Source organism: Coptis chinensis, chromosome 8, assembly GCF_015680905.1.
Source record: "Coptis chinensis isolate HL-2020 chromosome 8, ASM1568090v1, whole genome shotgun sequence".
NCBI classification, from domain to species: domain Eukaryota; kingdom Viridiplantae; phylum Streptophyta; class Magnoliopsida; order Ranunculales; family Ranunculaceae; genus Coptis; species Coptis chinensis.
In genome coordinates, this window is record NC_141463.1 from 83,000,544 (window position 1) to 83,014,545 (window position 14,002).

Consider the following 14,002-nt stretch of genomic DNA (forward strand, 5'->3'; position numbering starts at 1 on the left):
TGCTCAATATTTTCTCGACTAAAGATCTCGAACTTTCCGACTCTCCATGCATGCAGAGTCGGAAAGTTCAGATCTTTTAGTCGAAAAATATGTGAGCAACCCGACCAAAAGCATCCTAAAGAGTCGAAAGTTCCCCGATGTTACCTTGTGAGCAACCTTCCATTGCTCAATCCGAGTTGTCATTATACACGGTGTATCTAAATAGTTTATCATATCATTCTCCCAAATTAAGTAAGCTACAATTGTTGACTCTCTCTGCATAAAGTCCGTGGTTACCTTTTACATATACAAATATTTTGTTTGAATGACAAAATCCAAAGAAGATCGATCAAAGAAAGACAACCAAAATAATGTGAAGATTGGACAAACATTATTTCGCTTTATAGAATCACAAGATTCACTACCATACGCACGGTCTCACAATATTTTTGCCTAGCTTTTTTCGGTAGTTGAGCTACTACCGCACCATAATTATACATTTCATGAAAAATCGGGGACCCTCACAAAGATATTAGAGAGAAGATCATAATTAAACAGAAACAAAATCTCTATGCAAAGACCTTGGCGATGCCCATTAGATCCATGACCACCAATCATTGAGGAGAAAGCATTTTTAATGATCACCATAGAGTAACAACCTTTGAAGCCACCACTTGATTTTATACTAACATTGTTTGAAGCAAAGAGTTGAAGTTGGTGATCCCAAGGTTGGTTCTTCATAATCTCCCTATAGTCAAAAGATGACGCCGACAGAGAACTTGGAAGTCTTCTATGCGTCTTAGAATTCATGGAAGTAGAAGGTGATGAAGACATTGATGATGACCATGAATGGGATTTATATATAATAAAATTGTTTTTTTTTTGTTCTTGATGAAGAATTGGGACTGTTTTGAAGAATTGGATTTTTTTGTTGGTTTTTGGGAGGGATACGTAGAGATTGAGAGGGAGACGAAAAGGGATAGGATTAGTATATTTATGGTAATTTAAGTCTTAATTTATGACTAATAAATATAGGCGTACAATTCATATAGTGCGTGCATTTGGTTTTCAACCTGAATTTACACGAAAGTCCTTTGTGAGTGTGTTATAACTTAAGGGTATAAATGGAAATAAAAATCAAAATGACAGAATAGTCCTTTTTAAAGGCATTGAATATTTTATTTTAATATCTAATCAAGGGTATTTAGTGGTAGATAAAAGGTTGGTTTCATTTAAAAGGTCAGGTTAATTATAGTGTACTTTACTAATAGAAACTCTGAATTCCATGCTTATCTGAACGGAATTGGCGTTTCAATTCAATTTTATTCTGCATGATAGAGTGTCAGCACAGTCTATAAGATAAGTTTTATGGCATTAGTGTTGACAATCTTGATTAATAGAATGACACCTCTTGTATGCGAACAGTATAAATCTAATGCAATAATGACGTCTTGGGGGTGAGAAGCAAAAAATGTAGTCGTTGATGGTAGAAGCATGTTTATTGTCATAGAAGTACCAATGCTAGTATGTATCACGCCAAAGCCAAACTTAGTATTAGTAACTAATATAAATATCAATATGTTATTTCCAATTAAAATTTATTCGGTAAGTTTAATCTACTATTTCAATATAGCCAATGCCTTGGGAAAAAACTAACCAAACTCTGCATATAATGAATATGTTCAAATAAGGTCTACTTTAGCCTTTCCCATACACTCAACCACCAAATTCAGCTCTTGCCAAGGTAGTTGTTGCCACAAGTTAAATTGCTACTTTAATGTAGAAATCGTTTCAAATATAAGCACAGGAACCACTTTGCAAGGGGTGAATTATACTGACAAAATTGGAGATTAGCCCCTCGGAGTTCCTTGTGATAAGCGTTGAGGTCTGCCTGAAAAGGACAGAAACAGAACAATAAATTAATATAACTTCTCTTTGTAACAGTGCAAAAGTTACAAAATTATAAAAGTTGAAAAGTGTGTCATTGATAATTGTATATAAACATTTTTATCAAACAACAGTAATATGGAGCACATTTTTACAGCACGTACTCCAGATTTCAGTTGTTATGTCCTTATCACCTTAGCATAATGAACTTAGAGCTCCCACATAAAATAATGCACAACTCCACATTGAGCTATTTGAAGCTTTGTAATGTGAGTTGATAGTATAAGCTTCCTGCAGCATGCTAAAAGTTTTATCTGATCCATATATACAGTTTATTCTTTTCCGCTATGTTGATGAACATCAATGGAAAAGGAAGTGACAAATATCATAAAGAAAAATTACTAAGGAGAACGAATCAACGATAAAAAATCTAAAAAGTTAGAAGTGTTGATATTTTTTTGTCATTGCTTCATAATCTAGGATCTACGTAAAATAGTATCGCTCGAAAAAATATCTCAAAAGTTAAGGAAGAAAATGAAGCAAGGAGATGATGGCATCAAAGTTAATTCTCGACAGGCAAGATTGAAGAATGGAAAAATAGTATATAAAAAATACCTTCGATGGAGTACTATGGCTAAACATGAAGCAAGTAACGGTGTCATTCCACTTCGATGGGAGTATGACGAAATCTGCAACAACTAATAACTAATGACACAACTGCCCCATCATCTCAATTCCAGAAAAAAGCCTTCAAGGATAAGACCTAAAGCAATATCTAGCTAGCAAGAAACAGTAGGCAATGAGCTTTCACTTTTGGAGCATCACTATCAACTATTCAACTATATATGGTTACTAATATTGTTTTGGTTACTGCGATCTCGCCAATTATTCACATATGTTTACAGACTTTTCAACCATCCTTACTCATGCTATTCATACCTTCATAGATTTTTGGTGAGCAAGAAAATGTAATAACATATTTGTATCAACAGGTGCTAAACAATTACTAATCCAGGAGATTAATAATTCACTCTTGAAAACTACTCATTCCCTAGCTACTCTACTGTGCAGTTGCATCACCCATTACATAATTTAAGCAAAAATCATCTAATCTAAAACTTATACCCAATTTAAAAGAGGGGAAAATTAAAAAGATACCCCATTCATAAAACGTTCCCCGCTAACAAATTCCTAGCCACTACAAAGAATTAAAGATCCACAATTCACATATGCAAAAACAAAGATTGAGCAGTGATATCCACTACAAGCTAAAAATAACATCACCAACAACACTTCTAAGCGTGCGTCCATATCCTATTCTATGAACTTATATATCCATATGCGTCATTATTTGTATTTTCGTGGGCTAGCCTAAACCCCTAGACATAAATAAGCTATCGTCTTGAAAGTACATGGAGCGATAGTCGTAGAATCTTAACTATTGTAATAATATACATTATCGAAGCCCTACAAAAAATATGTAATGCAATTCACCACAATCACATTTGTGCAACTCACTACGATATCCATAACAACACAAAACCATAAGCGTGGAGCCGTGGACTCACCCTTTGCACTTGGAGCAGATGACATTTCGTGAGAGTGATAGCTTCTTGGATGTCCCATTGTAAAGCTCCTCCAAGCTAACCTTCAGTGGATGCATCACATCCTCGCCCCTTCTCTGCCTTCGTCCTCTACTGCTACCACCACGACCTAGTGACAAATTTCTTGTCAGACTTGCATTCCCATCATATACATAATAGATTTAAATATAAAAAATCAATAGATTTACACAAATCAGTAACTTTAAAACGAATTATTGAATTAAGATATATCCATAACCTATAGATTATACTCACAAAAGCATATGAGCCAAGAGAGTGATAAAGGAGAAAATGTGCTAGAACACTACTTACGTCAATCAAAGGGATTTGAACTATTTGCTTGGTTGCTGGTTTAATAGTAGCCATAGTAACTGCATGCATCAACTAACACTGGATAGTGATGGTATTCAACCATGATGGATACAGAAACCTAACTTGCATCATGCAAACCATTAACTAACCTTTTGTATGCCTTACACATGTAAATGTAGTCCTTTTAAGCTCATACTACAGAAAAAGAATTATTGTTGTTGGCTTGCAACAATCACATTCCATTTATTAATACAAACTTCGCATAAATAATGTCTAATGTTTAAACTCCGTATGTTCAAAATGTGTAAAAAGATAGCTCTCTTCAAAAAGTTTCTTGGCCAATAAATTATTAAACAAAGCTTTATATACATGAATGAGAACCAATTATAATTCACATAATTAATAGGAATAGGTGTCTGACTATTTCTTAGAAATACAATAATTTAGTAAGCATAGTATTGTGTTTAGATTCGATATAAAGTGAGCTATGCTAAAGGGTTTTTTACAGCTAGCTACATTATGTGAACTATCAAAACTTCAACCAAGTCGGTCTAACTCCAACATAGTTTTAAAGTTGGTCTAACTCCAACATAGCTTCAACCAAGAGGAAAATACCTTTGTGTTTTGCTTAAAGGAGAGGCGTTCACGGCGATCCATAATTGTTCTAGTTCTTGTCGAGCATGCTCCTACTATACATGGCTATCCTGCTCTTACTCTAAGCATACTCGAGTGTGCTGCCACTGTACTTGTCTACCTTGCTCCTATTTTAAGTGGACCCCGAAGTGCTGCCACTATACATGGCCATCTTGCTCATGTTCTAGTTGTTGCCGGTCTTGCAGAGTTGCAGCCATTGCTCAAGCCCATAGTTCTCTAAGTTCAGTATATTCCACAATAAAGTACAATGAAAACTAATCAACAATTCTAAAATGTTAACCGTTCAACCAAAAAAGATCTGTGCGTGGATGGTAACCAAGAAAACTATAAATTAGAAAAGAAACCCAAAACTCAAATTTGCTCAACCAAGCTAAGTAAAACAAATTATACAAAGTTATGAAATGAAATGTATGTAATCATGGTAAGCAAATTCAGAAGAAACATCAGATATATAGATGAAAATGAATAATTGCTAATATGAACCAAAATGAGACTGCTAGCATCAAACTCTTAAGAATTGATGTACTCACGTCTCACGGGGCTTATTGGGTCGATTCTTCGCAAAGGTAAACTATCTTTAGGGGGAAAAATGTTTATTGTATCTTAATTGTGTCTCGATTCCAAATATGCGAATACTTGTTTTGAAGTCACATAAAGTGAATAAAATGAAAGTACTTGTACTTTGGAAGTCACTGGAAAGAATATATGAAGAATAAAATGAAAGGAACTAATTATCATGTATTAAAAAGGTAAAGGAATTGAACCTTCATTGATGGTCTTAGGTATGAGTTTGTCAATGGCCTTGGAGATAGTTGTCCAATGTTCTTGACTTGTGAAGATCGCGAAGAGGGTTACAACAATAAACTCTAGCAGTATGCTCATATTTTCATCCACATGTTTGAAGCTAGTATTGTTCACTAACACTTAAAAAGTATAGAAAGGAAGAGAGATAATTAGTGGATTAGCAAATTAAATAAGTGGAACAATAAACAATTAGCACTATTATACTGTATGTATAGTGTACATCAGTGCTAGCAGCATGGCAGATCACAAAAACACTATGGTAGACATGTGGCATATATTACTAAGGCAGTTTCGACCAGCGTTGCCAAAAGAAAATAATAACATGGACTGGTGAACCACATGCATAACCATTCATTCCCAAATATCTTGGTGGACTTCATTGAAATAAATAATAGTTATAACAACTTATAATGTATGACCGAACCCCATTTATAAGATTTAAGATGTCTTTAAACTACCATCATCAAAAGAGCTGAAAAAAAATATCAAACTAAAACTATGGATGACAAAACTGCACAAAGAAAAGAAAAGGATGGTTGCCTTAGCTAGTATGCCTATCTATACTTGCATTCAAAAAAAAAAATCTTAGATAACAGTAAAACACATCCATCATGGCCACCAAAACCTCCATGACCACGGCCAAAAGCACAATAATAGCTGATGTCTTATCTATTTTTTCAAGTCACGCAAATATTCTTTATATCAATGTCAGCTTTATGATCATTATTACCTAAGGATATATACAAACTTACTTTATCAAGACGGTTATAAAGAGTCAACAAGTGGTCTCACTGTAGGTGAATAGAACACAATGTGATGAATGTATACACCAATTTTCAAGACAAACAGTTCGAATGCACATGTTTTTAGCTTCATTATTTGGGCCTCATTATTAGATGTCACATGAGGTTGTAGCATGACCATCCAGGAATCAGAAGCTAATATCTGTCACAAAGCTAATATTTGTTCATTTTTACAATAAGTGTAAGCCAAACTAATATTTGTCAAGTATTTGCAAAGTTGTATGATGGAGAGACGTAACGGGTTAAGTGGTAGCAAAACTAATATATTCTAGCATTAGGTAAGACAATGAATAGAACCATAACAAATTTGGCATTTTTTGCACTTATTACCCAATAACAAACCAAAGTATTGAACAATGTCAAGCCATGCTGGTTAACCAATATTAAATCTTATATATGGTAATATTTTGAGTTGTACGTTTGGATAATATGATGCCAATTATAAATGTAATTCATTTTGAGTAATTTGCTATATATAAAAAAGAAACTTTGCTCCGTGTGAGATTGCTCACACCCACTCATAAAATTGATCTACTTGTGTTTGTAGGCTGGTGTTAATATTCTCAAGAGAAACCAACACTAATCAATCTATTATTGGATTAACTGGATTAATGAATGATCATGTTACCTTAAAAGTTGTATACCATCTCTCTTCGTCCTTGCGTGTTATGTTCTCATAACTTCGGCTTTCCAAATAAAATGAGAAACATCAACCCCTTCAATAGTATTACCGAAACCAAAATTAACTAAAAAAAATGCAAACAAATTTCAATCTATTATAGGATTAACGAATGATCTTGTTACCTTAAAAGATGCATACCATCTCTCTTCGTCCTTGCGCGATGTGTTCTCATAGCTTCGGCTCTCCCAATAAAATGAGAATCAACAACCTTCAATGGTATTACTGAAACCGAAATTAACTCAAAAAATTGCAAATAAATTTGTTTACAGTAGAATAAAGTTACACACTAAATACTTTACGTCAAATATGGAGTTGCATCCAAAATAAAAAATCGAGATATGAATGTCTCCATCAATCATAGAATTTCATGTGAATTTTGTTATACAACGAAACCTAATTGCACATACCTTGAGATATTACTTTCATCCTAACTCAATCGAAATCCTGAATTAATAGTCATTTGGATTTTCCTCCAGCAAATATTGTCAAACCTACAAGCAATTACTAAATCTTATTTTGATCCATTCCAAGTGGCAAAATTGAAAACTCATAGTACTATATCGTAGATAGTTTTAAGAGAGTAAGAATGTGTAATCATATACTCTTTGGTAAGTCCCAACTTCAAGGTTACAGACGGGATATGCATGTGCACAGCAGCTATTGTGAGCAACACAACATGTAGTACTTTCAAGTCCGTAGCATTCCCATGGAATGCAATACCTATTCATACACGCAACAACAGGTGCTACTTTTATGGTAGGAGGGGAGGGATCACATGGGCGTGGGAGGAGAATGATCATGTTTGGGCTGGTTACGCTCCTCTCTTGTAGGGTACGAAGCCAGACAAACCCGTTGCTACTACTTTATCAAAAACAAAATAAATAAACAATGATACTGCTACTGCCCCCTGCCAGGGGCATTATGTACGCTCTGAACCAATACACCCATTCTCTCTCAATAGTTTGCGCCCCATAAAGCCATATAAGTACTTCACACTATAAGTTAGTCAACACCATCATTTGGTAATATAAACAACAACTTTGATTGTACTTAATCAAGTTGCGTGTGGCTTGTGTAAGAACAAAATAACCCTACTATGAATGAAAGAAAAAGTACCTCATATTAGATTGCAATTTCATTTGGTCAACAAACACATACAACTGGAAAAATTGAAATCAAGACATTGCTAGTACTTGTTTAGTGTATTTTTTAGAATCTACAACTCCTTACATCACCATGTTAGTAATTAGGCACACAAGTGTAAAAACATGATCTTAAGCTTTTAATACTAAACTTAAAATAATGCTTTGGTTGCTCACTTGCTCCTTTGTAAATAAAAGAGTTGTAACAAAATGAAAATTGGAACCAATGTGCCATCAACAAAGAGAGATATCATGGAAGGATCGGAGTTGTAGAATAAAAAAAATAAACCCAAAAGTTGAACAAAGAATTCTGATGGGTGGATTTAATACAAAACGGCAATTAACAATCAAAACACAAATAAAAACACCTTAAAAATCAATGGCAAATAATCACCGCTGGCCGGGAATTCTAAAGATGGAGGACTTAATTAGTAGCATCTTAAAAAAGTTGAATATCGTTTGTTACCTTTCTTTCTCTTATTGGTTTGGGGCGCTGTTCCATCAGCATGGATCGTTAACACGAAGTCATGGATATCATGAGAATTCCATATCTCCAGCCGATTAAAGAGGAGCCAAAACAGGGCCAACCTCTTTTTCACCCAAATATATCTCTCTCCACCAATCCGTTCTCACTTCTAAATATGGGCAAATCCATAAATTTTCATCGACTCACATCTTCTAAAAACATAAATGGCATAACCTTATTATCAACCTCAATATCAAATTCATATGATACTGATATGAATTCCAAATCCCTATCCTTTAAGAATTGCCTATTTCAAATCCTATAAACACAAATAAAACGTTAAATTAGTGAATTAAAAATGAATTAATTAGAGTTGGGGTTGATTAAATTACTTACAGAAAGAGAATATACTACTGGGGCCTCAAGGATCTGCTATGGTAAGTGATTTGTTTCGGCTAAAAGAAAGTATGTCTGTCTCCAGCTCTCCAAGGAAAAAGGTAAGCTAACCGCCAGCTTATTCTCTTATACCTAGCTCTGAAGTGGAAGCAAGCAAAGCAATGCCGGCTGCGATCAAAGAGGTGCTTTTTCTCTATCTTATCTCTTGTTTTTTCACTTAATCTTTCAAATTATGTAAAATAGAAACGCGACTGAAATCGACAACTTAAAAAATCTATCTCTGATTGCCAGAAGAAACCCAGCCAGAGGAACAGAGTGTCAAGGGTATCCGGATTTGTGTTTGGAAACAAAAAGGCCTACCTGCCCATGAAGAAATGAGAGGAAGTTGGAAGAACTCAGTATTAATGATAGTTAAGTGGGTATTAATGGTAATTGAAGTGGGTATTAATGGTAGTTAAGTGGCAAAAACCGCGTACATGTCAATATAGAGGCGTGGATTTGGGTTTTGCCCTTAATTTACATAAAACTCCTTTGTCTGTATGTTGTAATTGAAGGGTATAAATGGAAATACAAAATTAAATGACGAAATAGTCCTTTTTAAAGACATTGAATAATATTTTTTTGTATTAAATTAGGGGTATTAGGTGGTAGAAAAAAGGCTGGTCTAATTTAAAATGCCAGATTAATTATGGTGTATTTTACTAATAGAGATTAATAGAATCAATTATACTGGTAAAGGTATTGACAGGAATCCATTTGCATTGATAAAGTTTTAGGATGAATATAAGCAATGGTTTGCGGCTATTTGGTGCGGTAAAATTTACCTTAAATTCATCTCTAGCGACAGCTGGTTTCAATATATTTGCTGCACTGCTTGCATTATATCCCCCTGAAGTGGATTACAGCACCATTGTTTGACTTCATCCACAACGCCCATGAGATTTGAATGAGATTTGAATTTGGTGAAGTCAGGAGAGTGGCTATAAATTTTAAATCTTAAATATATTAAAAGCACAAAAAATAAAAAAATAAATGAAATATTTACCACAGCTAATTTGGACAATCAAATAACAACAAATGGTTGTTTAAGTGGCAAATTTAAATTTGCCACAAATTACAATTGTCACATAGTGGCGAATGGTGACAAAATTTGTATTTGCCAGTCTTAGAGAAAAAATAAGACTAAAAAAAAAAAAAAAAAAAAAAAAAAAAAAATCATTTACCCATCGAGTATAAATGGTCATTACTCATTAGTACTACAGTCAACCAACTTCACTTAAATGATCCTCATAAGTACTACAGTCAACCAACCAATATGAATAGTCATTAGTACTACAGTCAGCAACTTCACAAAATTCTCAACAGAAATACAACTAATGAGATTAAACATACCAAATACAAGTCTATCAGAAGTTGTACCCATTAAACCGTTTCGTCTCCACCTTTTCTTTTTCTTTCAAAACTTCAAACATAAGACGCAAAACCGAGCTAGTAGCATGGCAGTTGGGCAACTTCTGAGCTAGCTCCCGAAAAATGCCTTCTGTCACGAAAGTTATGAACTGACCACCAAAACGGTAAAGGAGCAACTCAAATAGCTTCGAAACATTTCCAGACCCCATGACCTCCGACGAAAGCTCAGCAGACACCAAGTCAATTGCTGGACTTCCAACTCCAGTAATTGATGTGAGCATAGTCAACACCCTCTGCTTCAAGTGATACTCTAAGAAATAAAACATAATAAATTTCATTAACTACCACAAAAAACCCAGCAAAGCGAAACATGTACATATAACTGTAATCAATATAGAACCACGAATAAAACCAACCAAATCTACCATGAACAAAACTAATACATATCTAGATGATGTCCACTATTATCAAGATGATCAAACTATCATCAGTTCAACAAACAATTGTTTTATTTAATAGTTAGTTACAAACATGTTGCACCCAGCAAAACAAGTATATAAAACAGCAATCAATATAAAATCACGAATAAAACCAAGCAGATCTACAATGAACAAAACCAATACATAACTAGATAATGTTCACTATTGTTCATGGATTGTGAAATTACACAAATAATATGGGATTATTTCATGCATTCTCTCAAGTGTCGTGGTGACGCATCACAAGGTCTGATGGGGGCAGTTCAACTGCAAGCCAGATGGTAAAATCTCCACTACCGGTCGGATATTGGCAAAGGTTATAGCTCACGCAGTTACATGGTCCATATGATTGGAACGCAATCATCGAACTTTCGACAACGAGTCTAGGGATGTCCAACAGCTTATTGTGTAAAATGTAAAACACTTATGTGGGCATGGGTGTCTTTCTTACATAGTGTTAGAGGTTTGAAATTGGAAGACCTCATTTTTAGACGGGAGTATGTGATTGAGGGGTAGCATTTATATGTACTTCTAGTAGTATGAATCTCTCACACTACATTTTCATTATTATTAATATAAAATATTGTTTTGCTGATAAAAAAAAAAAAGATAATGTTCACTATTGTCAAGATGATCAAACTAATATGAACTCAACAAACACAATCGTTTTAGTTAAAAGTTACAAATATGCTGCAATAAATATAAACAAAACAATTTAAAAAAAAAAAACGTTTAATAAGTTCATAGTTACCAGATCCAGATGCAACAGTAGATGGTGGGGGAAGGTTAGCACGATGGAGAGTCATTGGCTCAGGCGTGGTCTTTCTTAACCCCATTTGCATACATTGAACAGCCACTGAACCCCATTTGCATACATTTTCTACGTCTTTTCCAAGTAAATCCAGCTCTGAAAGTATAGGATAATCTTTAAGTGGGTTAGACTCCTTGGTATCATAAACTTCAGTCGTCATCCTAACCCTAACATTCGCTGGACCGAGCAGAGACATCACCATCTCTTTCTCCATTGCGGCTGAGATTAGTTGAGTTAAGGTTGAATAGTAGGGTTCATAAAAAACCAAAAAAAAAAAAAAAAGACTTTATAGCAGTGAATCGGAGCTAAATTTCGGGTTTGTGACTCCAGGCCCATAAAAAACGGAGGCCCGATATTTCCAGGCGATATATCGGTTCCCCCGATAACCCCCCGCCGTGCTAGTATCGGACCACCCAACTTCATACTAGACCACGGGTCTAAGTTAGGTTTGGGTCTGAATCAACTCCACGCCCATATAAAGCACCACACTTTTTAGGCCCATGTAAAACAGCAACACTTTTAGATCTCTAAAAACAGCCAAATGAAGTCAAATTGAAATTGAATCCCAATCCTTGGAGTTCTCGTACAACTTGCGCACACATATACCATGAAAACTTGATAAATTCCAAAGAGCATAACACAATTGCCTATCTTCCAAACCTACTGATCTCAACGGAATTAGAAAAAATATCCCAAATTGCATTTCTCAGTTGCCTCTCTCAATTGCAATTGGAAAAGGGATCCAGATCCAAAAGAGGGCAATTAGTTGAAGCAACAGAGAGATGAAATTGAGAGGCTTTGTTTTTCTTTTCTGTTTTTTTTATCAAGAAACTGAGAGGCCTGGTTTGTGAGAGGAGTTATAGTTAATATGGATATATACACACACTCATAAATTGACACGTAGAGGTAAGCTGGGCTGGTTAATTGCTGCTTACGTCATCGTGGCCCACAAAATTCATATTTCTATTTTAAAATTTGCAACTGGGAAGGAAGGGAATCTTTCAGTTTTAAATTTTGTGACCCACAATGCCACAATAATATCTTCCAGTCTGTATCTTGTGGTTATGCGGGTTGGCACGCCGCGATGGAAAGCGAGTAATTATCGCAACAAATTTTAGGAAAAGACAACTCGTGAGTCGTGACGGGCGCCTCAAAAGTAGTGATTGGTAACCCCTTTGGAACAGATCTACGAGATTCGAGGAACCTTTCAGACCTTAATTTTTTTTAGGCTGTCACAGACGATTCAGCACAAAAACACACGTCAGAAGTCAGCTGTGATTGGGTGGTGAGGAGAGAGGAGAGAGATGAAAGAAAATTTAATTTATTATTTTAATATAATACACCAATCAGAATTGATTTTGAAAGTTATTTTTTGTGCTGGACAATAGGGGTTAGTTTTTTTTTTTTTTTTTTTTTTAGTAAATTTATTAACAGGAGGTTGATTTTAAAATTATAACAGGAATAATAGCAGAAAAAATTTATTCTATTTTTAGATCTGGCCCTACGTAATTAGGGGTGTGATGGGTATCCAGTTATCCAAATCCAAACCGGAACCATATATAGTGGTTATAGGTTTTAAAATATTAAACTCATTTAAAATAGATCTTCAAAAATCGACCCGCTAAATAACCAAACCCGTTAAAACCAAATAGTAAAAAATCAATGGATATCCAAACTAAAATCGGAACCAATTAGTTTGATTTTGATATATAAAATTTAGTATTATATTATACTAAATAAAGACAAACCCAAACATTATTATTACATATAGTCTACATTTATTAGGTGTAAAATTATACTAAATATATATAACATTTAGCATAATAGTAAATGTATATTATTAAATGCATTTTTATAATATTACATTAAATATGTGTATTATAAATATTAATAATAATGTTTACGTGTTTATGTCTACACGATATAGTCGATACTATGAATTAACTAATGCACCGCCTATATTAACTAATGCATGAGCGATAATGCATTACTTGATATATTACATGTATATATATTAGATAACTAATACGTGCAATACTAACTAACAATTGTGGTACATTTGATATTTATTCTATATATGACGACACGATAGTATAATATATATATGTTCGATTTAAAATATACACATGCATTATAATGTATGAGAATGTATTTAAAAATTTTAGATAACTTTCAAATATTATTATTGAATTTATTACCATTACTTCTTATGAGAGGACAAAAATATCGATGACAAAGCGTTATAGTCGCCAGAAATAAACTTTTATATCGGTTATATAACTAAAAATAATAATTTTAGCAATAAAAATGTATAACCCGATAAGGAACCAAAATCAGAACCGGAACCGACTTAATTAATGTGTATGGGTCTGGGTTTTCAAAATATAAAAAAAAAAACCCGAAAAAACCGAACCAGATAGAAACTGCTAAAAATAGACCCAGAACCGAAACCGATAAGAACCGATCCATGAACACCCCTGTACGTAATGATAGTATGAAATATCCTAATACTCTTCTACGATATATAAATACATTGTATCTCATATGTACGATATTAGATATTATATAGTGAT

At 34.1% G+C, this 14,002-nt stretch overlaps 1 protein-coding gene and 1 long non-coding RNA gene across 13 annotated transcripts; both read right to left on the minus strand.

Moving 5' to 3' along the window:
• Positions 1-1,508: 1,508 nt before the first annotated feature.
• Positions 1,509-9,443, minus strand: LOC147483547 (uncharacterized). Of its 12 annotated transcripts, none has more exons than XR_015204198.1 (11): positions 8,730-9,443; positions 8,334-8,652; positions 7,133-7,216; positions 6,848-6,947; positions 6,672-6,759; positions 5,201-5,359; positions 4,398-4,652; positions 3,435-3,579; positions 2,482-2,555; positions 2,061-2,157; positions 1,509-1,870 (listed from the first exon to the last, which is right to left on the minus strand). It is a non-coding gene; the product is annotated as an uncharacterized LOC147483547 (long non-coding RNA). The 12 variants fall into 12 exon arrangements; XR_015204196.1 differs by having other exon boundaries at positions 2,031-2,157; XR_015204188.1 differs by lacking the exon at positions 2,061-2,157.
• A 512-nt stretch (positions 9,444-9,955) lies between these two features.
• Positions 9,956-12,281, minus strand: LOC147483548 (uncharacterized). The gene is made up of 2 exons (XM_086576757.1): positions 11,370-12,281; positions 9,956-10,449 (listed from the first exon to the last, which is right to left on the minus strand). The coding sequence occupies exons 1-2, from the start codon at positions 11,641-11,643 to the stop codon at positions 10,136-10,138; spliced, it is 588 nt and encodes a 195-aa protein (XP_086432883.1). The 5' UTR covers positions 11,644-12,281; the 3' UTR covers positions 9,956-10,135.
• Positions 12,282-14,002: the final 1,721 nt, after the last annotated feature.